This window comes from Oscarella lobularis, chromosome 14, assembly GCF_947507565.1.
Source record: "Oscarella lobularis chromosome 14, ooOscLobu1.1, whole genome shotgun sequence".
NCBI lineage: Eukaryota > Metazoa > Porifera > Homoscleromorpha > Homosclerophorida > Oscarellidae > Oscarella > Oscarella lobularis.
In genome coordinates, this window is record NC_089188.1 from 1303603 (window position 1) to 1326965 (window position 23363).

General features: G+C 48.7%; 6 protein-coding genes and 1 long non-coding RNA gene across 11 annotated transcripts; 3 read left to right on the forward strand and 4 right to left on the reverse strand.

Moving 5' to 3' along the window:
* Positions 1–78: 78 nt before the first annotated feature.
* Positions 79–5011, forward strand: LOC136195707 (uncharacterized). Its single transcript, XM_065985136.1, has 10 exons — positions 79–211; positions 281–338; positions 408–449; positions 499–573; positions 622–3306; positions 3365–3447; positions 3501–3580; positions 3632–3730; positions 3782–3847; positions 3900–5011. The coding sequence occupies exons 1-10, from the start codon at positions 79–81 to the stop codon at positions 3963–3965; spliced, it is 3387 nt and encodes a 1128-aa protein (XP_065841208.1). The 3' UTR covers positions 3966–5011.
* Positions 3931–5185, reverse strand: LOC136195723 (uncharacterized). The gene is made up of 8 exons (XM_065985161.1): positions 5047–5185; positions 4917–4994; positions 4730–4857; positions 4622–4676; positions 4519–4572; positions 4345–4464; positions 4254–4283; positions 3931–4195 (listed from the first exon to the last, which is right to left on the reverse strand). The coding sequence occupies exons 1-8, from the start codon at positions 5137–5139 to the stop codon at positions 4088–4090; spliced, it is 666 nt and encodes a 221-aa protein (XP_065841233.1). The 5' UTR covers positions 5140–5185; the 3' UTR covers positions 3931–4087.
* On the reverse strand, positions 5178–7402 carry LOC136195716 (enolase-phosphatase E1-like). Its single transcript, XM_065985149.1, has 3 exons — positions 5645–7402; positions 5457–5591; positions 5178–5397 (listed from the first exon to the last, which is right to left on the reverse strand). Exons 1-3 carry the CDS (start codon positions 7316–7318, stop codon positions 5317–5319), a joined length of 1890 nt encoding a protein of 629 aa, XP_065841221.1. The 5' UTR covers positions 7319–7402; the 3' UTR covers positions 5178–5316.
* A 102-nt stretch (positions 7403–7504) lies between these two features.
* Positions 7505–10576, reverse strand: LOC136195715 (uncharacterized). Its single transcript, XM_065985148.1, has 10 exons — positions 10385–10576; positions 10060–10308; positions 9603–9908; positions 9476–9549; positions 9176–9425; positions 8994–9105; positions 8561–8907; positions 8374–8505; positions 7923–8313; positions 7505–7870 (listed from the first exon to the last, which is right to left on the reverse strand). The coding sequence occupies exons 1-10, from the start codon at positions 10511–10513 to the stop codon at positions 7635–7637; spliced, it is 2226 nt and encodes a 741-aa protein (XP_065841220.1). The 5' UTR covers positions 10514–10576; the 3' UTR covers positions 7505–7634.
* A 489-nt stretch (positions 10577–11065) lies between these two features.
* Positions 11066–12024, reverse strand: LOC136195725 (uncharacterized). The gene is made up of 3 exons (XR_010671931.1): positions 11777–12024; positions 11566–11727; positions 11066–11358 (listed from the first exon to the last, which is right to left on the reverse strand). It is a non-coding gene; the product is annotated as an uncharacterized lncRNA (long non-coding RNA).
* LOC136195713 (uncharacterized) lies at positions 12024–18703 on the forward strand. 5 transcript variants are annotated; one of them, XM_065985141.1, is made up of 8 exons: positions 12024–12104; positions 12157–12592; positions 12668–12713; positions 12768–12987; positions 13033–13467; positions 13677–14757; positions 16184–16396; positions 16451–18703. In XM_065985141.1, the coding sequence occupies exons 6-8, from the start codon at positions 14568–14570 to the stop codon at positions 18514–18516; spliced, it is 2469 nt and encodes an 822-aa protein (XP_065841213.1). In that variant the 5' UTR covers positions 12024–12104; positions 12157–12592; positions 12668–12713; positions 12768–12987; positions 13033–13467; positions 13677–14567; the 3' UTR covers positions 18517–18703. The 5 variants fall into 5 exon arrangements, with proteins under 5 accessions (XP_065841213.1, XP_065841214.1, XP_065841218.1 ...); XM_065985142.1 differs by lacking the exon at positions 13677–14757; XM_065985146.1 differs by lacking the exons at positions 12024–12104; positions 12157–12592; positions 12668–12713; positions 12768–12987; positions 13033–13467 and adding an exon at positions 14758–15603 and having other exon boundaries at positions 14629–14701.
* Positions 18704–21035: 2332 nt separating this feature from the next.
* LOC136195717 (suppressor of fused homolog) lies at positions 21036–23363 on the forward strand. Its single transcript, XM_065985150.1, has 10 exons — positions 21036–21262; positions 21468–21602; positions 21663–21799; positions 21887–22029; positions 22087–22172; positions 22221–22293; positions 22348–22745; positions 22791–22929; positions 22992–23060; positions 23115–23363. Exons 1-10 carry the CDS (start codon positions 21147–21149, stop codon positions 23187–23189), a joined length of 1371 nt encoding a protein of 456 aa, XP_065841222.1. The 5' UTR covers positions 21036–21146; the 3' UTR covers positions 23190–23363.

The following is a 23363-nucleotide window of genomic DNA, read 5'->3' on the forward strand; positions in this document are numbered from 1 at the left end:
TTTTAGTTTAGGAAGACCGACATACTGTAGTTACAAAGTGGGCGCGTCATTTTCTTATCAGTTTCCTATCGCTGATGTATGGTCATTAGATTACATGCTGTACGGGGATTGAAGGCGCAGAGTTACGGACCTACAGCGCAGAAGGACCGAATGCGGTCGAAAGACAAAGAAATCACCGATGCAGAAGCGAAGACAAAGCTCCGTTGTTTAGGTAGGTGCAAACGAATGGACTCGAGGCCCCTTTTGGGAAAAGCGAACGAAATATGCACTCTCTATCCAGAATTAGACGCTTACGCGTCGGTCGTCCACGCTCTCCGAGCTCAGGGAAGTTTCGACCAGTAAGCAAAAACGCCTAAAGATCGTAGAACGCCCGCGAAACTCTTCTCGCCTCGTTTTTTTCTCGCTAGCGCTAAACGCGACGCGCTCAAACTTCTATGCAAGCAACTGAGGTAAGCCCGCGCGACCCAGATTCGCGATCTCACCCCTCGCACGCAACAGCATAACCGAAGACCGTCACAAGGCGGAAATTCGACGGGCAGCAAACGACGAAAAACTCGCGATCCTCGCCGATCGGTAAGCCCTTCGCAAAACGGCACGACAATCTCGACGATTTCTTCGTAGAATATTCGGCGAAGATTCGTCGGCGGGCTGGAGTGAGGAAGGCCGACGCGCTGTCGCGGCGAAACCGCGCGTATTGCCTCAAAAGACTCTCGAACGATTGCTCGGCGTCAGCATAGCGAATTTAGCCGCTAGCGCGGCCGTCGGCTCGCCGCCGAAACAAGCCGTCGACGGACAGACGAAATTGGCCTCGCCTGGTTCGTCGGCGACGACGCAAGCGCCTCCGTCGACGAATCGGTTGGCTTTGGCAGCGATGAAATTTGTGCAGACGGCGAATTCGGCGAGAGGCGACGACGAGGCGTCGTCGTCTCGGCCGCCGAAACAACCGTCGGCACCTAAGGAACCTGTCGCTATGGCAACTTCAACGCGAGAATTGAGATCTTCTGCTGCGTCGAATGTGACGAGTACTCGAGTTCGAAGCCAAAGGGAGTCCAAAGACGCGGCGGTTGCGTCGTCGTCGTCGAATAGAAGGAAGCCGGGCAAAAGGATTGTGACGTCGACTGCCACGGGTCCCCAAGCGAAAAAATTCGCTGCGACTCCGTCGTCGAGCGTCGCAACGACGACGATGTCGACGACGACGACGACGGCAACGACGACGACGACGAACTTGCTTTCTCAATCGCGCGCATTACTGGCGTCAATCAATCGAACCGGCGCGACGACGGGGACGACAGCGAAGACGACTATGCCGACGTCGAGTCAAAAGACTTCGCCGCCAAAGCAAATGGTTTTTCCTCCAAAGACTGCGTCGCCCAGTACGACTACGACGATGACGTTGAAACCCGTTGGCGTGCGGCAGAGCGGATCGGCCGGTACGATGCCCATACTCATGTCGTCCGGCGGCTTGCAGCGGAGCATCTATATTGTCAGCACGTCTATGAGTCAATCTGGAACGGCTATCTTGGTTCCCAAGGCGACGAAAACGACTTCACCCGCCGTCGCGTTTACGACGTCGAAAAGTTCGGTTTCCACGACGACGACTCGGTCATCTGCGCCTGTAACGAAGCAAACTGTTGTTAGTTTGAAGACTACGGCTGAGGAACCGACGCCAGTTCGACCGTCTCTCGGCGGTACCGATGCTGTTGTGTCGGCGTCCAGCGACGAGTCGCTGGCCGCTCAGCAGCTCATTAGTTTGCAGTCGCTTTCGAAGGATCCTTCGATTTTGGAAGCGTCGGCGACGCTCTTGTCGTTGCAGATGGCTCCCGTGCCGCCCAAAGTGACGGAAAAGGCGAAAGTCGAGGAGAAGAGGGAGGAAGAGAAAATGAACGAGGAAACGAAAGAAGGCGGCAGTGAGGTGGGAGAGGAGGAGGAGGAGAAGAACGAAGAGGACGCGGAGGACTCTAACAAGGCGACCGACGATGCGAAAGAAGAGCAAAGCGGCGAGAAGGAAAAAGAAACGAAAGACGATAAGTGCGAAAAGGACGAGGATACGGAAACGGAGGAGGAGGTGAACGTGACAGAAGTGGACGGCGGAGACGAGAAAAAGAACGCGTCGCCTCGCGCCGAATCCCCTCTTCTGCCACCTCCCTCTAAATCTCCACCCGCCACTACTGCTTTGATAGCTCCCAAGGCTATTTATCCAGAAACGCGGCGTTCCAAAACGCCGTCGACTCCGCCACCGCCTCTTCGCATCCAATCCAAATCGTTGACGCCGACGTCGAGCGCGACATTTCAACCCCTCTATCCCGCTCCGTCGCCGACCACGAAATCTTCTTCCTCTTCGACGTCGGTGGAGTTTCCGCAAACGCCGCCGCCGCTGTTAAAACGCACGCGCACGCCTCCAATTTCTCAAGCGCAGTCACCTCCCATCATATCGCCGTCGGCGGCACATAGATCGTCGTCCGGGCAGGGATTTCGCGTTCGAATTCAGGGCAACACGGTGAGTCGAGCGCTGGAGGCGACGGCGAGCAGCTGTCCGCCGAGTCTCGCCAATTCGCGCGTCGCTTCGCCGTCGACGGCGGCGGCGGCGGCGGCGCGAGGTCGATCTCTAACACCTGTCAACGAATTGGCTTCGGGAAAGTTTTCCGCCGTCGATTCTTTCTTGGAAAGTTTTCGATTAGAAGAATCGTCGAGCGCTGCTGGAGCGCCGAAGGGAAATAGCACACGCGGCGAAGGTGACGGCGGCAGTGGCGGCAGTGGCGGTGGTGAAACCGATCCCTTGTCGTCGATTATAGCCGAATTGGCGGACAGTTTTCCGGACACAGACACTTTTCTCGGCCAGAACATGCCAGCTTCGTCTCAATTGGATTTTGACGCGGATTTGTTGTCGGACGTTTTAGCGTCGATTGAGTCGGAAACAGGCCAATCGTCGAGCACGATCGCGCCGAACCAGCAACAGCAGTCCGCGACTATTCAACCCGAGCCTTTGAAGAAAAGAAAATCGCCGCTGCCGCCGCCGTTGTCGCAGCCGCAAGTCTCCGCCACTCAATCTCACTCTCACCAAGCAAGGTCTGGTAAAAAGGGAAAGGGTTCCGCGGCGGCCGGGTCGTATCAGACGCGCGGTTTGTCGTCGCGACGCGTTTCCGTCGCTTCTGGCGACAGCGGACAGTTGTCGGATTCGGAGTCGGGCGACGGTCTGCGGCATAGTAAGCGGAAGAGAAAACTGACGGCGATTATGACGGACGATCCGTACCCGCCGCCGAAAAGCGAAACGCTTAACGTGCCGTTTTGGGTGAAGACGGCGTTGAGGTGCTTTCTTTGGGAGCGAAAAAGAATTTTTTATTTGATATCTTGGCTCTTTTTTCAGCTTGATGCATAGGGTGTGCCGATTGAAGGGGTCGAATCGATCCAAGGGCGAAAACACGGCGGCGTCGTGGTTTATCGATCCAGGTACTAGTATCTCTGCAATTTTTTCTCGTTGCGAGGGCAATCATTTCGCGTAGTTGATGTCGAAGCGTTGCCTGACTACTTGGACAAGGTGCGGCACCCAATGGATTTCACTACGATCAAGAGAAAGCTTGAGGTACAGAGATTATTTGTATTGGTGTGTGCATAAATCGTTTCTTCTCTTTAGTCTGGAGCGTACAGAGACTACACTGCCTGGAATTCCGACATGCAGCTCGTAAAGCGAAACTGCTATGCCTACAATCCGCCCGGACATTTGATTCGAATCGTAAGGAAATTCCTAGTAGTTTTTCTTCTCCTTTCACTTCCACTGCATTAGGACTGCGATGAGGTGTTCTCGTTTTATGACCCTGCTTATGCGAAGATGGCAGAAAAATGGCAAAAGGTACGTCGTAGATACGCGCACCTTCATTGCGTAAAAAATTCCTTTTTATTAGACGCCAAGAGATGTTCTTAATAAATTGACTCTTATACAAAGGCCCATTGGCGATGTGGACTACTGAGAGTCAAACACGTTACGTAAGGTAAAAAAGCAAAGCGAGTTTGTGCTGTTGTTTATGGGAAACCAGTTCGTCGCGTGTGTACATATTACCTAAGTTATATGAGCAAAGATTGAACATTTAACCTAGGTCGTTGTTTCTGCCTGGGGTTCTTCTTGTATAGCGCCGATTTGCGGCAGAGGGCGTCGGAGATCAAACGACGGTTGTAGTCTGTCGCCGCTCCCCACGGATATCTGTTCACAACGATATATATGTACACGTGCACGACTAAAACTAAACGTTTCAGCGTACGTCAGACGTCGATTCTTGACTCTTTCGGCGCTAGAAAAAAAGGAGTAGTTTAGATAGAAAATATGGCTTAGTTTTGGCGTGACTGCGTTACCGTGGCCGCGGGCACGGTGGCCGCGTGTACTGGCAGCCTGTCAAGTCTTGCAAGATGTCCTCGCGGTCGGTGGTGGGAACTCAGGGCCATGTACTGCTCGTTTGAACGCCAATCGCTGGCCTAGACCGATACGATAATAAGTGTGAGTGATGGGGAGTGCGATTTCTTCGATACTAGTTTAGCATTGCTGTAGCATCCCTTTGTCTGCCCCAATTTCTTTATCATTTCCTAGCAAGTGTACAGTTGGTTGGAACTTTAGTGCGGTTTTTTGCGTTACTGCGTTCTCTCTTTCCACTCTCGTCGCTTCTCGCCGACGCTTTTCGTAGTTCAGACTATTTTGACGCAAGACGTGCGACGCTCGTTTTTCTGCGGAAATATTTTGTACCTTGGCAGTTTGTTGACGTAGTGCTCGTTGAAATGGTCGACTCGACCTTTGTTGTACATAATGTGAGTCATGTGCTCGACGAGCCGCCTGTTTCCCTTCTCGATTTCCGCATATCGACGCTCTTCGTCCTGGAAAGGGGGGCGTTCACTTGAGCAGTCTTCATGCAGTACAGTAGAGACATGTTTACCAGACGTTTCTTGGCTTTTGTTCGGATGTGGCTGTAGTCGTGAGTCAGCTTATTGCTTACAGTTCGTGCCTTTTTCACCTGCCCAGCCTCTCAATGACGTAGAGTGACGATCAATAAATTCCAAACTAACTCGGTCTCTGTGACTCATATAGGTTGATGCATCCCATTTCTCTTGCAAGAGTTTGTTGCTACTTGGCTGAAGCGACTGAGAAGCTCGAAACATAGCTGCAGAAAGTAAGTGGGACGTTTCTGTCGAGTGTAGCTAAGCAACGGTAATTATATGCCAGACGAGCCCCGGACCGTACGTGACCGTGAATAATTTCCCTCGTGCAAGCTAAAAGCCGGTAAGAGAAGTAGAAGAGCAGCGTTAGCTGGTAGAAAGGTTCCCTCCCCATTTACTCTACAAAGAATCCTTTACAAGCGTGATAACGGCACTATTATGAGGTCCTTGCAGCAACAGTTCCCCTTTATATGCGACGATCTAGCAAAAAGAGAAAGCTTTGCTGATCGCTCGACGTCTCCCTGGCAACTGGTGCTCACCTGCTGCCTCTTGGCCAACTTCAACGTCCCAGAAAGACTCTCCACGGCAGTGGCTTCGCAGAAAAGCTTTTCGTACGTCACTTCGTATCGATTCTCGGCATTTTTCGTTCCCAACCGACGAATCTCGCCGACGAGCTAACCAAAACGTGACGACGATTTATTCGACCAAATTCGAAATTTTCGCGAACCTTATCAATATCTTTTGACGTCGACGGACTCTCCTTTTCTCCCTCCTGTATCCGAGTCAGCGTTTGCGACTTCGTCTGCCGAAATGGCGACTGTTTGACGAGCGCCAACTGAAGAGCTTCCTCCTTCAGCTCCAACTCCGTTCTCTTCAAACTGCCCCCTTCCTCTATTTCGCGCGACAGCGCTCGCTGCCGTCGAATCCAACTGTCGGCCGGCTTCAACTTCGCCCTCTTGACCGGCGACGACGATTTCGAATCGTCTTCGTCTTTCGCACGCGACGGCGGCGGCGTCGTCGTCGTCGAACGCAACGGCTCGCTCTCGTCTTCCGATTCAACCTTCTCCAAATCGAACGTCGGAGGCTCGGCCCTTTGAAGACCATCGTCAATCGGCTCATCGTTCTCGACCGTTTCGCCATCAATCGGCTCTTCAGTCTCGACCGTTTCGTCTTCCTCCACAATCACTTCATCGAGAGGCAGCAATTCGTCTTGAGCGAACGCGTCGCGACGTTCGTTCTCGTCGTTTTCGTCGACCGTTGCGGCGGCAGCGGCGGCCGCTTCTGTCTTCTGACGCATTTCTTCCTCGCTTACCTGAGCGAAATGAACGACGCCGTCCGCGTCGCGATACTTTATAAAACCGGCGGCGCCCGAACTCTCCGTCGACACGCGCGTCATTTTATTATTCCCCGCTTTGGGCTGCTCTTTCGACTTGCGTCGACCGAATCGCAAAAACGAACGCGACGACTGTTTTATCTCCGTCGCCGTCGCTCCCGCCGCCGTCGCCGCCGCCGCCGTCTTCTTTCTCGGTTTCGTATCGATTTTAAACGCCTGCGCTCCGGACGGCGCCGCGACGAGCTCGCCGTCGCTGAACGTCGTCGTATCCGACGTCGACGACGTGACGGAGGATCGTTTCGGTTCGAACGACGTCGCCGACGAAGCTCGTGTTCGTCGCACGCCGCCGGACTCCTCTCCTCGTCGTCGCTTAGCAACGTTAAGCGAAACGGCTCGAGCCGCTGGCCGAAGATTCTTCTGTCCGACGTCTTCATCATCGTCGTCGTCGTCGTCGTCGTCGTCGTCGTCGTCGTCGTCGTCTTTCGTTTTACCGTTCGTCGTCGTCGCCGAGTCTTCGACCTTTGCTTCTGACTCTTTTAGAAGTAGTTGGGGAGACGGCGTCGGTTCGGTCGTTTTCATTCCGGATTCGCGACCGACGTCGTTGACCGAAGCGTTGCTCGGCGGACGATTTTGTTTAAGAAGGCGGTGGCCGACAGGTGTCGACGATCCGGCTCCGGAGAAATTCCAATTGGCACTGATCATATTTTTCGCCAGACGACCGATGTTGTCCATCCACTGGAACGTCGAATCGACGTTGTCCGTGTACAGGTAAAAGACGCGCGATCCCGTCACGAGTCCGAAGCAGTTCTCGCTGTCGACGCGTTTCGGAAAGATGCAGTCACACGCTTCGGCGCCGCGACGAATGTCGTAGCATTGGGTCGTTACGTTGACGACGAAACTCGGCTCCTCTTCGAGCGCGTCGCTCTGCGAGCTGTGATACGTGAGCGTGCCGTCCGAGTAGAGCGTCCAGTATCGTTTCAACCAGCGGGCGTATCCTCGTCGCGTTCTCTTCGTGATGTAGCCCCGTTGAATTACGACGGCGCGTATGTCGCCGTTCTTCGACTCCATCGTCGTCGGAGTCCGGAGAGCCGGCGGTGCGGGCACGCGTTCGGTCTCGATAGAAAAGCGACGTCAATTACTGTGCCGCTGGGCGTAAACAGGTCCGTGTGAGCCGCAGCACGCCTCCTCCCGATGGTACTCCCCAGCCGTATATACTCCCCCTCGCCGCCCCCTTGACGACCGTACACTGCTAATCCGATTTTTTTGTAAATGCAAATATTAATTAATTAAACGTACAGTCGTCGAACACACATGAGTAGTCGCGTACAAAGATAGGATCGGTTCATATCTATCTATATATACATATTTGTTTCTCTGTTTCTCTCTAGCCGTTTTTCGCTGCTACGTCCAGTCCGTTTTCGAGCACTTGGAGCGCGGCGCTGAATTGGGCCAAAGCATAGCCGTAGCATCCCGTCGACAAGAAGTCGGGTATCAGGTCGGACAGCATGTGACATTGCCTCTTGATGGCAACGAGAAGGCTCGAATTTAGACGCGTCAGTACGACGACGAGAGTCGGAAGCATGTCATCAGCTCCAATAGCTTCTGCACCACCTTTGCCATCTAGAAGCAGAGAAAAAACCATAGAGGAGATCCATGATACAGACAAACCTACCTTTCGCTCTCGCTTTCAGCGTGCTCATTGACGACATGACTTTTCTCAGCGCCGCCGTCAGACTTTGGAGTTTCGCCAGCGGCGTATTCTGACAGAGCACCTCTTCGAGACACTCGCGCACCATGCCAAAATAATTGTCGAACGTGAGCGGCAATTCCTCGTCGGACCCGGTGGGCCACGTATCGACCGCCGCCGCCGCCGTCGCCGTCTCATTGGTGCTGTCGCGGCGACACAACGACGGCGGCGATCTGGTCGGCGTTTGACGCGCGTGGTCTCTGTCGAAAACGCAATGCCAACGTTCCGGTCGCAAACCAAGATTCATGTCCTGCACATCTTTGTTCGACAAATAGCTGACGTGTCTCTCCAATGCGCGATTGTGAACGTAGTATGCCTGCAGAAGAGATGATACACGTAAGTACAGTGTTAATTAATTAAGATAGTATTTCTATACCTGATAGACCGCTTCGACGTATGGTCCTATGTCTTCGTAGAGACGTCTGTCGTAGCGAATTTTTATTTTTCGCTGCCAGTACTGATTCATGTACTGCTGGCTTCCGAGCGTTTTCGCTAGGTCCCACGACATCTACAAAGAGCACGCTGGACGAAAAGAAACAAAGTAAAAATATCCGCTTTCATACGTTCTCTGAATGTTTCATTATGTCAGCTATGCAGGGTTTAATCATGTCCGTTAGACAGTCTAGCCCAAAACTGCAATCGTCGTACGCCTCCTCGTAGCCGTCGTCGTCTTCGGCGGCTCCAGCGCTTCCGCCGCCGACGGTGATTGTAACAGCATTGCATTGATGACAGAAGACGCCTTGATTGTCTTTCAGCATCTTGACGATCGTCTGGAGCCGCTCGCTCATTCTCATGCAGAACGTCTGGTGCTGTTGTAGGAGAGGATTCGCCAGATCCGTCAAAACGATGTCGACTTTGTTCTTAACCACTTGCCATTTGCAATATTTCTTCGCCCTTTCACCGCCATCGACTGGAGAAGGAGACGCGGAGTCAGATAAACGCGTTTACGAGGATCAAAAATATTGCGTGCACAAATGAGGAAGGGAGAAATCTTACACTGTTCTGTGTCGCCACCGTGTTTCTTTGTACTCGCTCCCTGGCAGGCTACGCCGTCTTTGAGTTGTTCCATCGTTTCGCGCAGCGACTCGCGAAATTCAGCAGCTAAAATCTAAGTAAGAAGGATCAATACAACAGTACATTATTAATCTGTTCGCTTTTAGTTTCGTCATTGCACACACCTTTGCGTTGAAAATGCTCTCCTGCTGTTTGTACGTTGCCTGGACTCTCTGACGCGCTTCCAAATATTTGGTGTAGACTTCGCCCAAGTCGCTTGTACTCCGCCCGCGTCGCTGCCACTCGTTCCCGCCGGGACTCATCGACTTTGAGAGACTTCGTGCCTCCCTTTTCGTCATTGCGTCGTGTATCAGCTCTCGACAGGTGAGAATCTGAATCACGTCGCTGTGAGCTGCCTGTCGCTCCTCTCGAAGCCTAGAAGTCGCATTCAACTATTGGGCAAATAGTCTTTTTTTTTCTAGGACCGTTGCATTTTTGCGTCGCCTTTGCTTGGATTTTCTGACCGTTTCTTTTCGACGGCCAGTCCTTTGTCTCGAAACTAGAAGAAACTAGGGTAAGTATTACTCGTCGTGTTTTATCTGTAAGTCTCACCAGTTCCTGCGCTCGTTTTTCCTCCCTCTTCAAATCGTCTCGTATCGTCTCGAGCAGATTCCTACCAATGTTCGCCTTTTGCTTCAAATCGTCTTCCAGACGCGGCAAGAGTTGACGAATTTGCTTCGATAGTTCGCCCTTGGCCTCGCCGTAGCAATCAGACACGGTCTCAACGCGATGATCGATCCACTCAACGTCCTTTTGCATCGTCGCGTAGGCGGCTTGAACGTACGGCAAGCTGGGCACTTCAAACGTAACCATGGCTAGCAGGTAGGAATTGAGAAGTTGCAATAGGACCTCGAAGTCCTGCAGAGCAAAACAGGTGTAAATTTCATACCACCCGGCCAGGAAACAGGGGCTAGACTACATACTCTCTCTATTATTTTAGTACAGTGTACCCCGTGTTCAAAGAGTCCCCTCTCTATCGCAAAACGTCGAAAAGAAACCACATCCTTACGTCTTCTCCCAGGGAACCGGAGTCGAGCGGCGACGTCTCCTTCGCTAATTGGCGCGCCGTGTCGAACATCTCTTCGGCCTCGTCGTCGAAATCGTAGCACTCGACGCGACCCATGTCGAATAGGCCCATGCGTCGCGTTAGCGTTTGATCGCTCGCCCCTTCGACGTTGCCGTCTTCACGCTTCCATAAATAGGTCCAAGACACTTCCTTCTTTCGACAATCGATCGAGATACTGTCTAGGATGAGAACCTGAGGGACGCGGGAGAGAGAGAGAAAGAGAGAGAGAGCCGTTTCTTTGCCTAGATAGTCTCTTTCCTTGACTCACCTTGAACCAGAAGCTTGACTCGATGTCTTTGCTGCTCAGCAAGTGTGACGATACGCGAGGATAGCAGCCTTTTTCGAGATCGACTTCTATACAGCGACGGCGTTCGCCTTCGCTGACAAAGATCAGCATGCTGGCTGGGTGCGTAAATGAGGAGAACGACCCGTCTCGAAACTGATTAGTCTCTCGTCGAGAAATAAACGTCTGGCTAAGAGGCGGAGCTCACGGGATCTCTGACCCGGCGCACGTGAAGAATTATTTATGGTTTTTTCCTGGCCGTTCGTTTTCACGCTTTTTTCACGAATAGATCGCCCTTTGGGCAGAGATAGAGATAGGGTCAGCTGCGCCGGCGTTAGCAAGATGGCGAGCAACGACAATCGAGTAACTTTTCAACAAAGAACGAGATCGAAGTGGCTCGAGATCTAGCACTCGACGTACGTCTACTTCGAGGCGCATTCCACCACTAAAAACCTCTTTTTGGGACCCCCTTTTTTGAACGACGGACTTCCGAAAGCCTCGAATGATCTCCTAGCTCGATCAAACGTCTACGTGCACGCATGGCGCATCGATCGACTCCGTCGTTCAAACGACAACGCGTTCATCCGAGAAGAATGGAGGCGATGAACGCTTCTCTGCACCATCTATGTCTGCACGCGGACCAAAGAAAAAATGCGCGCACGCGTTACTCGTGCCATTTCTTTATTCTTTATACAAGGAAAATTTCGAAAATCCTTTCTACGCGAACGGATCCATTTCAGAAAAGCTTACTTTTATTCGCTGACGCAGCTGTTTGCATGAGACGCTTTTCCTCGGCCAAGTACCTAAGAAACAAAGGGAATTTCTGTTCAATTTATCCGTGTACGTACCTTGTAGTCCTGCGTTCGTATTGGCGTAATCCAGGCTACACCGCGTGGAGGTTCGAACGCTGAGTAGCCCAAAAATGTTTGAGAGCGAGCCGTACCTTACTCGCATATAACCTGTAGCATTAGAGAAAGTTTTCCGAGATTTTTAAAAGTCACGTGCTAGGATGAATTAAGGATCTATATACGTGCTAAGATTGAGAATCTATACAAGTTCAAATACCTATGAGATATGTGTAGGATTAAGGATCTATATACGTTCAAATCTCCAAGAGTCGCGTGCATAAATATCATTCTATTTACTGACGTTCAAATACTAAATACCTTTTAAAGCCAATCAGACGTCTCAGAGAGCGTTTTTGGAGATTTTCTCGCGTCAGACTGAAGCTCCTCTCTTGAGTTTCGTAGAGAACGATTCCAAAGAATAGAGAGATTTCTCTCGCTTTTATTAATTTCTCTTTGTCTCATTAATCCAATTCGCGTAGCCTTTAGAGAAATTACGATCCTAGGCAAATAATTAATTTTTTCCACATACTTTTTCTCTGACTCATCGAGCACGTTGTCAAGTTAGCCTTCCAAGATAATTACTTCCCATGCGACGTCAATTGTTTTGCGTATGACCGAAGAATTTGGTTTGGTGATTTAGTGTAGTCTCTTTCTCCGTCTCCCTAGCTCGCTATCGTCTCGAGAGCTACCTGAATCTGCTGCAACATCTTGCGTCATCTTCATTCTTTGGTTGGTAGCGACGGTTGCTGGCTCTTTTGCGGGTTTTCATCGCTTCTCGGCTTCTTCGTAGAGCGCGCTATCCCCACGCGGGACATTTTTCGCGATTCAGCTGTGGAGATTTTGCGGACGGCTATAAGGTAAAAGACGCTCTTGTGAGCCTTGTTAGTTTTGTATAAGAGTTTTTTGAAGCTGCTTTCTGCATCGAGCCACCGAAGAGATGAAGGATGATCGTCGACCAACGCGCATTGATGAGAATACCGTTTCTCGGGAAGAATAGTTTGAGTGCTCTCGTCGGGGAAGTCGTTTTTGGGAAGTAGTCGACGAAAAGACGCCATTTCTTTAGCAACCAGTGAGCACGCGCAGCAGTTCATCTTTTCTTTGCCTGTTTTACAGGGACTTCTTCGCTTATCTCTACTTTATGCATCGTTCAATGAGACTCCGATCGTCGATCGTCGACGTGTTGTTTCTGGGAAACGAATTCGAGCTGGAATTCACGTTTCTTCGCGAAGAAACCGATTTTGAAGCGACGTCGTCAATCCGTCGTCGACGAAGAGGTCGAATAGGCCATCAAAAAAATGAAGAGACTAAAGAATAATGGCGATCGCCGACGACAAGAATCTGGAGCGTGAGAGAGTAGTGGGGGCCCGCTTTCTCCATCTTTCGTTGTGAACAGAATAATAATATTGGGGATCCTCTTTAGGCGGCATATGTCGACGGAAAGGAAGAACGGCAGATATTTTCTAGAGGTATTCTCTGTGGTTTCCTAAAAATAATGTGCAGAATTTAATTTTTTGAATCAGACTAGCTGAAGCATGGTCGCGGAGTAGGCGTTTCCAAATTAATTTCTGAGAATCCTCACAGTTGAATGGCCTAAATCAAGCGTTGAGCTGTCCAACCGTGACCATTTCTCACATGTGACGCACTTACTCCCGCGTTCTCATATCTTCTTCATATGCCCCGAGGCGGAGAACGGCAATGGGAAATGCGAAAGAAAACATCCCATGGCTAGGACTGTGTTAGGTAAAATATTTGTGATATGTGGTATATTCTGCTTTTGTTTTATAGGGTTACAGTAATTGTTTCAGTGGGTGGGGATTTGGAGGAGGTGATACTGTTCAGAGTTAAAGACGTCCTTCATCAGATAAGTGCCTAGAATGTGCTTTGCTTCTTTTGTCGTGGCAGTAGAAAAAATCAGCGGTGCCGTGAAGGATTTTCGAATGGTCGTTCTTTAATTTCATCGTGAACGCACTACGTGCCCTTGTTCTTCGTAAGCAAATCCAACTCTACTTTGTATTAGAGAGTCATTTGTGGACGCGAGGACCAGAAGGAAGGGTGACACTGAACTTGGTCACAATGACTGTGTACTTCCTCATTATACCTTGCATTTTGATTTAGTCGTTCGCTGCTGGTACGGTGGAGCGGTGTAGAGATTAGCAGGCTATTGCACGCTTTCGTCGGACGTTAGCCACGGCTTTAGACCATTTCTCAACAAAATAACAGGTAATATCTATAGGTGTTTGCTTACGGCGCTAGAACAGTGTCAAAAATAATGATTATTGCAATGTTTATTGCATGATCATTGCAATGATCAGTGCAATGTTTATTACAATGATCATAGCAAAAATCATTGCAATAATCATTATTTTTGACACTGTTCTAGCGCCATATTAACTTAGCCAACTGCCGTTCTCTACACCATTCCTCTAAAGGCGTGCGTTTCTTGGTACGTAAAACTTTTCAATTGCCTTGACTGTGCTCTCATATATTGAGCCGACCACCGGTGGAGCCCGTATAACGACGGAGGGAGGCTCTCTCAAACGTGATCTTAGGGCCGGAAGTGTCTGTCTGTCTGTCTGTCTGTCTGTCTGTCTGTCTGTCTGTCTGTATGTATGTCTGTTCGTCACGCTCGGTATTGTGACGTAACTTAAAATCCCGTTTTTTTCGTACAGCGCATGCGCGACATAGGGCCCAAAACGGTGCCCCAAAAAAGGCGATTCACGGCGCGAACAAAGCGTTTTTTCTTTCATAAACGGAAAAAATGCTTAGAAATCTCTGTTTCCAATTGATCTGTGCTATTTTCCGTGTTATAAATGTGCTGAGAAACCGAAACGACAGTTTTGATTGTCACGCTCTGACGTCACAATCAAAAGTATCCACTCATGTACAGTATGTGGGTGGGTATGTACGCGTGTACGGGTAACAGGAAATATGACCCGTACACATGCATGTCTTCAAATACAGAGCAAATTACGAAATGCAATACGTCAGAAAAGCGCCTAATTAGAAAAACATTGCAATTATGTAGGTATGTACAGTACGTAGGTAGGACTGAGCTGTAGGGGCTAAGGGCAGTGATGACTGCGTGAATATGTGGCAACATAAAAATTTATGACGTCACACTATGTAATGCACTCGCGTACGGTAAGCGGTGGGAGGCTCTGCATGATGGCAACACGGTGAACACCGGGCCATCATTCTCTAGTATTTGGCACCTAAAACAGCAAAAAAAGGTAAAGTGAGGTTTATTATATGTAGTCGTAGCGCGCGTTTGTGAAACCCGCCTTTATTCCGCCCCCGCTGAGGCAAAAGGGACGCAAAGAATGTCGGACTTTGAAGAAATATCGCCGTCAGAGCATTCCAACAGCGAAGGCTCCCGCCAATCACCTCTCACAGACACTGCGCCCGAGACTGCGTCCAACACCGCGTCCAACAAAGCACCCGAAACCAACAAAAAGTGCTCCGGGCCGGCCGTTTGCATAGGATTGATCTTGACTTTGGCTGTCGCTGCAGGTTAGAGGATGTGAACTTTACTACGCAGATAGCTTGCAAAGGGGCCAAGTTGAGCCGCGCTAAAGGCTCGCTGCTTTGCTCGGTCAGTTTTGCATGACACGCCCATTGTTTGTTTTCTACACGTAGTCAAATAGCGTAGAGCGTTTAATGAGCTTTCTCAGTTAGTACCTTTCGAAGAAGCACTTAGCGCTTTTTGCAGGATTCATTTAGGAGTTCCGAGAGCCTCACGAAAGTCTAGTAGGCGTTGCTGTGTGTTACCGCCCACACGCCCGACATCACAAATAGTGGGCGTTACTAACTACTGTAGTTCTGCCCAATATCTCTAAACAAGCATCGTTTCCAGACAATAACATTTTAGGTAATTCAGGGCAATATTCTAAAGAATACGGGATCTCGTACAAACTAGACGAGTCCTCGCGAAGTAAATGATGATGAACTCTAATGCTAATGCCTTTAGTTGAAACCAATACGATTAGTGATCTATCAGCACGTGATTGCCAGCCAATCAGAAGAACTCGTTAGACTTGTTTATTTCGGTTCTCCCACTATACACCATTTATCTGGTCTTTAGACTACCTTCACGGTTTGGGTACCGTAGGGTAGCTTTTAGATTTCTGATTTAGATTTCTGATTTTGATTGGCTTACAAATGCATGTGCTCTAAATGGCGTGTCCTACTCTTCGCGCTCAAACCCGCTTTCGCCTACCAAAGCAGAGCACCGTTTAAAAATTACTTCAAAATATTTAGTCGCATAGGCGAAAAGCTCTCTTGGCTATTTGTTTATAGATTTGAGCAGACATAGCTGGTGAAGATGTACACAGTCATTAATTAAGTTTTTGTTTCCACGTAAGTTTAGTTTATTTTTTTGTCTAGCCTTTCAAGGCTTGTTTTGCAATTTGTACATGTGCACTGAAACTCCGTGGTCAGCAAAGTGCTACTAGTCCTGAAGCGGCAAAAAGCCGTCTCTGAGCAATATTGCGAATACTACAATTAAAATTAAATTAATGCAACCAATGCATCATTAATTGTCTTATTTGAATAAAAACATGCAAGTTGTGCTAATTGTGCAGCGATATAGTGTGGGCTACGTATTGCGTGATGATCACTTGAGCCAACGGCTAGCGATCGTGGCTTTACAGTAGCTTTAGTCTCTTTATTTCTTGCCTTGCTTTGCGTTATAAAACCGTTTTGAGAAGCAGCGTAACGCATTTGCAAGACGGCTTTTATCTGTATCAATAATACACAATACCATAAAGGTAACTGCTTTTAAGCAGCACTGGGAATTGGTCCGTTAATAAACTCGACGAACGGTTCCGCGTAGTGGTTCCAATACTGCATGTATGTTTACTTATATGCAATGTTTGTCATGTTGATTGGAAGGCGTTATAACCACTGCACTAACGTTGCGTTAATTTTAATTGTATAGGACCGGGGGCTATCATCTACGCTGTTTTTCGAGAAAAGAATCTAGAGATGAAAAAGATGACTAAAATCTATATTGGAGTATTCGCCACTGTCGATGCTGCTGTATCAATTTTGGTTGGGATTTACCAATGCGCTGTTCAAAATAAAAAATGCCTGTGTTCAAATATTTTACTTTCTATTTGTCTTTGCTTCGTGCTTATTTCGTTTCATGCTGGTAATACTTTAAATTTGTTTTACCATTCTGCAATAATTATTTTTTATTTTGCAGTATGCTACGCAATCACTGTCTACATCCTTGTTGCTTCAAGCAGCCCAGAGAGGCATTACAAAGCGACAGAGTACAAACGAATAGTGCTTTCTTCTTTTATTGCCGTCACGTTAGTGGTAATTGCAATCCCGTGCATCGGCATCATTATTCCATTTCTTACAGACAAAAAGGATCCGGAAGATAAGGTTTTCTTTACATTGCTTGGAATTAAACGTCACTCAGCTGGAAACATCGCCTCGGAAAAAAGGCGGTATTACTTTTGGTCTGGTAAAACAATATATGTAGGGAAAAGCTTTAAGAAAGTTTTCGTTTTACGCATCTCCATCTGGATCATGTTTCTGTTTGTTTTCATTGCAGCAACGTATCAAATGTTTTGGTATGGCCTGGCCGAAGTCAGATATAATGTTCCTCCAGGCAGTTGCGATGACGAATTTGACTGTTTTCACAGTTTAGGGGACATTTTGCGGGGAAGAAACGAAGTCGGAGAGCGCTGTATTGATACGTACAATAAGAGTGGAGATCCGGTTGTTTGCGTTCGTCTGCTAACTAGCAGTTTTGGCTTCAGCGGAAAACTCTGGAAAGGAATAGCCATCGCCTATGCTATATATTTGTTTTGCCTAGGACTTTATAATACGGTCTTCAAAGTTAGCTCGTTTTTGTGCTTCATTTTAAGCAAATACGTCGGTTCATGCTGCTGCAAATTCCTAACGCCAACAAGAATTTTAGGATTTACAACGGCAATAGGTACACTTGGGTATGGTGCTTCGCTTGGTCGCGCTGCGGAAAGAAGCTTTAAGGGAAGACTTTTTGACGGTCAATTTGTTCCAATTTTGGTATTCGGATCATTGCTATTTTTTGCTGGCATTGGGCTTTCGATTACGCTTTTTATCGCTGAGTATGAAGACAAAGATGAGAATGACGAACCAGAAAAGTGGAGGATGCAGCTAGTGCAAGAAATGAAGCAGTCGGTTTGGAAAATAGAAGAGGTTTGGCAGGAAATGGAAACGTTGGTTACGGCAATTAAGGAGGATGCCCAATCAGATCAGGATATGAAAGATCAGTTGGAAAAAGTGAAGAAGTCGATTGAAGGACTGAATGAGTCAAAAAAGGAAATAAGGGAGTATCTAAGGGAAATAGAGAAGCAGGAGCAAGATATAGAAGAGTCAGTTCAGGAAATAAAGTTGATGCAGCTGCAGTTCCAGAAAATGAAGAATCTGGCGCAGAAAGTGTGGCGATCTGTTTGGAGAATGGAAAGACGAGAAGAAACAATGAAGACGTGGGTTGGAGGAAAAGAGACGGTGGAGCCAGATGGGCCAAAAGCACAGCTGGAGAAAGAATTAAGGGATTTGTTTGAAAAACTGAAGGAGCCCAGGCAGAAAATGAAAGATTTTTCTTGGAAGATAGAGAAAAAGGTGCACGAAATAGAGCAACCACTTCAGGTGCAAGAAGTAAGGCTGAGAACAAATGAGCATTTGCAATCAGACTGGAGGAGAATGGGAGCGCTGCCACAGGAAATGAAAATTTTGATTCGTGGAATCTGTACGCAAACGCAGGAATTAAAAGACTTGGGTGTTAAAATAACGAATCAGCTGAAAGATACGGAAATGAGTGAGCCGACGGATAAAGTTCGGGAGATAGAGAGTTCAATAATGGTCGAGGGTGAAGATATAGAGAAGAATATGAGAAGATTGGAGCTGTTGGTTCAAAAATTCAAATATTCGATGCAGATGCCGAATCAATCGAGTCAGGATGCGGAGAAACAAATGAGAGAGGCTGTTCAGGGTATGACAAAGCGGGTAAAAGAAACCAGGAAGTCGGTTAAGGAAATGAAAAATCCGATTGAGAAAATAGAAGAGCGGTCGAAGAAAGAGAGAATGATGGAAGACATGAAAAGACTAGAGCAGTCGGTTGAGGAAATGGACGATTTGATACAGATGCTGAAACAGTCAGTTGAGGCAATGAAGCTGAAACAGTCGGTTCAGGGAATAAAGGGCCAAATTGGGCAAGCGGTCCAGGAAATGGAGTTGGTGGTGAGAAATTGCGGTTCAAGAAGCGAAGCAGATTAGAATGAGAAACATTCTGAAAATGATCAAGACGGTTCGAATAACTCAATTCTTAAATGAAATTTAAATTTTATTATGGGGCTTCTGTTGGTTTTTTTTTGTGTACTTCATGTCGTACAGCTGGAACAACTTTACACACTTTTGTTGCTAAATTAATTAAGTTAAGACACACATTCAATACAAGTATGTAGTCGGGAAAAATGTGTCGGTTCGCTTTTCGCGCAAACAGGAGAAAAATTCCACTGTAAGGTGACGAATTAAGATTGTAGTGGAAACCTAGGCTCGTATTTAGGCTGTTATCCGGGCGGATTTTACTGACAGGCCGGAGACAGGGGCCGGGGGGTTATATTTATTTTTAATGTTTTGAGTCTATTTTGTCTAAGAAGTAAGTCGTCGATTCTCGCGCAAAATTTTTGACGGTAATCTCTGAGGCGCTCTTATAGGTATCAGACTCAGAAGGACGTCGCCTCCGGTGCGAGCCGACTGTTGTCCGATGCTGCTTCGGGTATTGGTAATCCTGTCTACAACATGCACGGCGCTGAGGACGGCGGAACGGACGGCATGGACAACATCGACGACGTTAGTCTCGTCTTAGACAAATAGAAATTAAAATGTGACGTCGACTTCATTTTTCTTAAGTTGACATGTCGGATATGTTTTCGCCGGGTGAATCGACCTTGCCCAAGTTCCAAGGCACTCGAGGCAAGGAGGCTCAGGCCAATCCTCTATACGCGGATTCGTATGCGCAAATGAATCAGTGACGTTTGTTACGCACACACAGCCGCTGCCTGTCTTTGTATTGTAGAACTAGGATGTTAAGTTTGTGCCTTTCTTTGAAAAATCGAATTCACTAACGAGCGCCTGTTTCAGTAGGAATATCGTCTTCAATCTTAATTAACAGGCGAGTCGTCATGTCTCACATTTGATTAATTTAATTTATTTTCCTGTCTATTGTCTGTTTAGTATGAGAAATGTTGCTTGAATGGTGGTAAAACACGGCAAGTCCTTTTAGCTTGCTCTTGCGCGTCGAAGCAAAGAATTCGACTTACGACGGGCGAGAGACGGGCGGCCAAAGGATATGGATAAATTCGACTCTAGGGAGATGGGGAAAAGATGAGGCCCGTCGAAAGCCCTGTCAAAATGTAGGCATTTAGTACACCGTCACATAGAATAATGTAGACGGGTCGCGAGCATTATGCTTACGCTTCGCGATGCGAAACCCGATCGCGAGCCCCGTTAGGGAGCCTCACCTTATCGAAAAAGCACTAGCACGTACATAAGCTGCTTTGGAAAGCCAATCCGAATGAAAGAAGCGCGCCTTGGAAAAAAATCAGTCAAAAGGTCTGCTTTTTCTTAGACCATTACCCGGATAAGCCTACGAAGTACTAATAGGTAGTAGCTGATTTGCCCGCGCGAAGCGCGGGACAGAGTGCATTTTTAGGCTCAATCGCGACGGTGCGGCCTAGGATCGAGAACGGCTCTCCCACACCGTCCCCCCGACCTCGTTGCACCGTGACCCATGGGGCCATAGTCCTTCGCTTGAGAGGAAGCGGGACTACCGGATTGAGGGAAGGCGCCGAACGTGAGTCCACACACAGTCATATAGTCAACATCGTGCTTTGATTTGGTTCTGGGAAGTCAAGGCCATCTTCGGCTATAGGTCACTAAACCGAGTGAGAAACAGCCACGAGACACTGGGCCCCCCACACGTTTCTTTGGCGAGAAAGTGGACTGATCTGAGCTTGACGTCCACTCGGTATAACGCGGAACGCCAAGCTTCGCAACCCATCCAAGGTTAAGAAGATCTTGCCTAGTCAGACAGCCTCCCTTAGTCTTGCGGCGGTGGCTAGCACACGCTGCAATTCCAATACCCATTAACCCCTCCCTTGTATGTATTTATGTTTTAGTTGTTGTTGTTTTTCGTCCTTTGCTGTTGTTCCCTGTCTCTCTGTTCTTCTCTTATACTGTTTTTCTCAATATATGAAATCCAACGGGCCTTATAAGCGACTTCCCAGTGCCGCGCGCCGCGAGAAGAACTCGCGCGATCGACGCTCATCCACTGCACCTTACAGTTTCAACAAGGAACGGCAACCGACTGAGCACGATTTAATGTTGACATGACTGAGGCTTTCCCAACGCCGACGACCTCCAGAGTTCCGTCCGTTAGACTTTCCTCACCTAGCCAGAACTGAAGTTGTGCGTGCGTGCAGCGGCTTTTATACGAAAGCTGATGCAATGGTTATGCAATATCCGTTGGTGACGGCATTGTCTTGGATTCACCGGGGCAACGAGTCGCTGGTTGGCTCAGAAAACTCGCGCCAATTTTACACGTGATCCTTGCCATGCCCGGCCATGCCTGGTTCAGCCGGTTTTAGGTGCTAGAATAATGGCGGCTCTCTGTTTTCGACTCCACGTGTATCGTCTTTTGAATTAGAATGAACGTTTAGCCGTTTCTTTCATGTCTCCGATTTCGCGGTTGTAAACCGTCCCCGGATTGGACACTAACGCACGCCGAATCGCAACACAAACTGATCAAACTCTGTGTGGGGGCGACGAACAAAAGCCCGACGATCCATTCTTCGTTTTCTCTCGCTCCTTCTCCGTTCACGCAGCCGAACCGCCGACGACAACGCATGGCCGGTCTATCACCGCCAACGCCCGCCGGACTCGAAGCGATCCACTCAGCGTGCAAAAAAGTCTACCCCGATCAACCGAACCCGCTCCAAGTAACAGCGCTCGTCAAATTCTGGTACGCTCGAACCGCGCGTCGCGTTCTCCCACCCTCGCGCTCGCTCGCTCGCGCGCAACGCACTCGAAATAGAAAAAAACGACGCCGGTGGTCCCCCGCACTTCCTAACCCCGTTAGAACGTCGCGGATTCGTCGACGAGGAAGCCCTCCGCGACGGGACGAAACGAGTCTCTATTAGTAGCGCTGTTGTTTTGCGAACGCGCAGGCTGGGTGGTCCCGATCCGCTCGACTACATCAGTATGTATTCGAACGAGGGGAGCCCCGATCAGGGCGTACCGTCCCATTGGCACTACGTCAGCTTCGGATTGTCCGATCTGCACGGCGACGGGCGCGTTCACGAGTGAGAAAGAAAAAAATATTTTGAAGAATTTTTTTTTGAAATCGATGTTTTTTTTCTAAGATTTGGGGGGCCCAATGGGCCGAGTGGGTTCGGTTTCGAGTTGACTTTGCGATTGAGACGAGAGGACGGGGAGTCGTCGCCGCCGACGTGGCCCGCCGAATTGATGCAGGGCTTGGCGAGATACGTGTTCAGTACAGGTTCGTACGATCGTCTCTCTCTCTGTTTTCTGTCGCCGTCAATTTGAATATTTTATCTAATTATTGGGATCAATTTGTCGCATAAAGGAAATACGTTGTGTCCTGGCGATCACGTGTCGTGGCACGTTCCTCTCGACAACGGCGATTCGCGTATCCAGCACATGTTGATGGTCGAGGATGCTCAATTGGCGCCAGTCGCCTCCAACTGCGGAATCACTCACTTTGTGCAGGCAAGGATATACGAAGAAATATCCCGTCTCCCCTAAAAGCAATTCCCCTGTTTTCAGATTCTAGGCATATGTCAGGAAGAACTCAAAGCGGCTCAGCAGTGGAACGGCAAAGGGATGCTACAGCTTTTGAAGAAAAACGCTATGTACAGCCACTGTCAATTATTTTTGATTATTTTATATTTCAATTCTAGTTGTGGAGGACCGTGGCTCGTCACGGACATGCGTCGAGGCGAATCGGTTTTCGAACTCGATCCCACGTTCCAGGTACGGTCATTGATCAATCGATTACGACATACAAAACCCGCATTGTTTATATAGGATGCTGTTGATGAGGGTATTAGTCGCGACGGTTCTGATTTGACCGGCGTTAGCAGCATCTGCTCGTGGGAAGACGCCGACGGCATGGTGGCGGTGAATAATCCACTCGTCGATCCCCAATTCTTCCAACTGTGCCGTCGGACGCCGTCCGGTTTGACAGCCATTCCCGAATTGCTTTCGCCTGGCGCTCAGCAGCGTAAAGAGTTGGGCGACGGCGAAGCGACGACTCCCGTGCCGGCGAACGGGGTCGGCAGCGGAGACGAGGCAATGGTTGGCTTGGACGACGGATGGAAGCAGGGATTGAACGTTCCCGCCGAATTGATGCGAACGAGAACGCTGGAATTCGTTCATTTAAAGTTTACTATCGAGGCGGGTTCCTTGCTCCCGTTGGCTTTGAAGTAGGTCCACTAGGGGTGGAAGTATATCCTTTGATTCATTTTTAGGGGACGATTGCTTCACGGTCGTCATTTCACGTATAAGAGTTCAGCCGACGATTTGGCTATAACGTTCGTTTGCGAGGGAATTGCCGGCGCTATAGCCGACGCCGAGCATCCTTACGCTGCTCACGGACCGTGGCTGCAGGTGAGAGTGAAAAGAAGTGGCTTTTTTTCTCCATTTGAGTCTTGTGCTCTTATCGTCGTTAGGTCTTTATTCCGAGAGACTTTGTGCCGACTATGTTGGACACAATGCGGGAGTTGACAACACCAGATGAGGTGCAAATAGGTCTCATTTTGTTTTCAAGAGTGACGACATACGGGTTTTTTTAGCTTATTCCGAATTTGCCAAAAGAATATCGTTTTGAAGAGAGAAAGCTTCTTTTTACAATAACCGCCGAAGAGTAATTATAAAGTAGAATAATTCATTAGATATAAGCGGGACAGGTTTCTAGACACTCGTACTGTTTTCCTCAGGCTGCGTTTTTTTGGTTTGTGTATCTTGCGAGTGTACGGCATGGGATTTTTGTAGAGTTTCTATTAGAGATTTTTGTTTAGCACAAAAGATATACGGGACGTCGA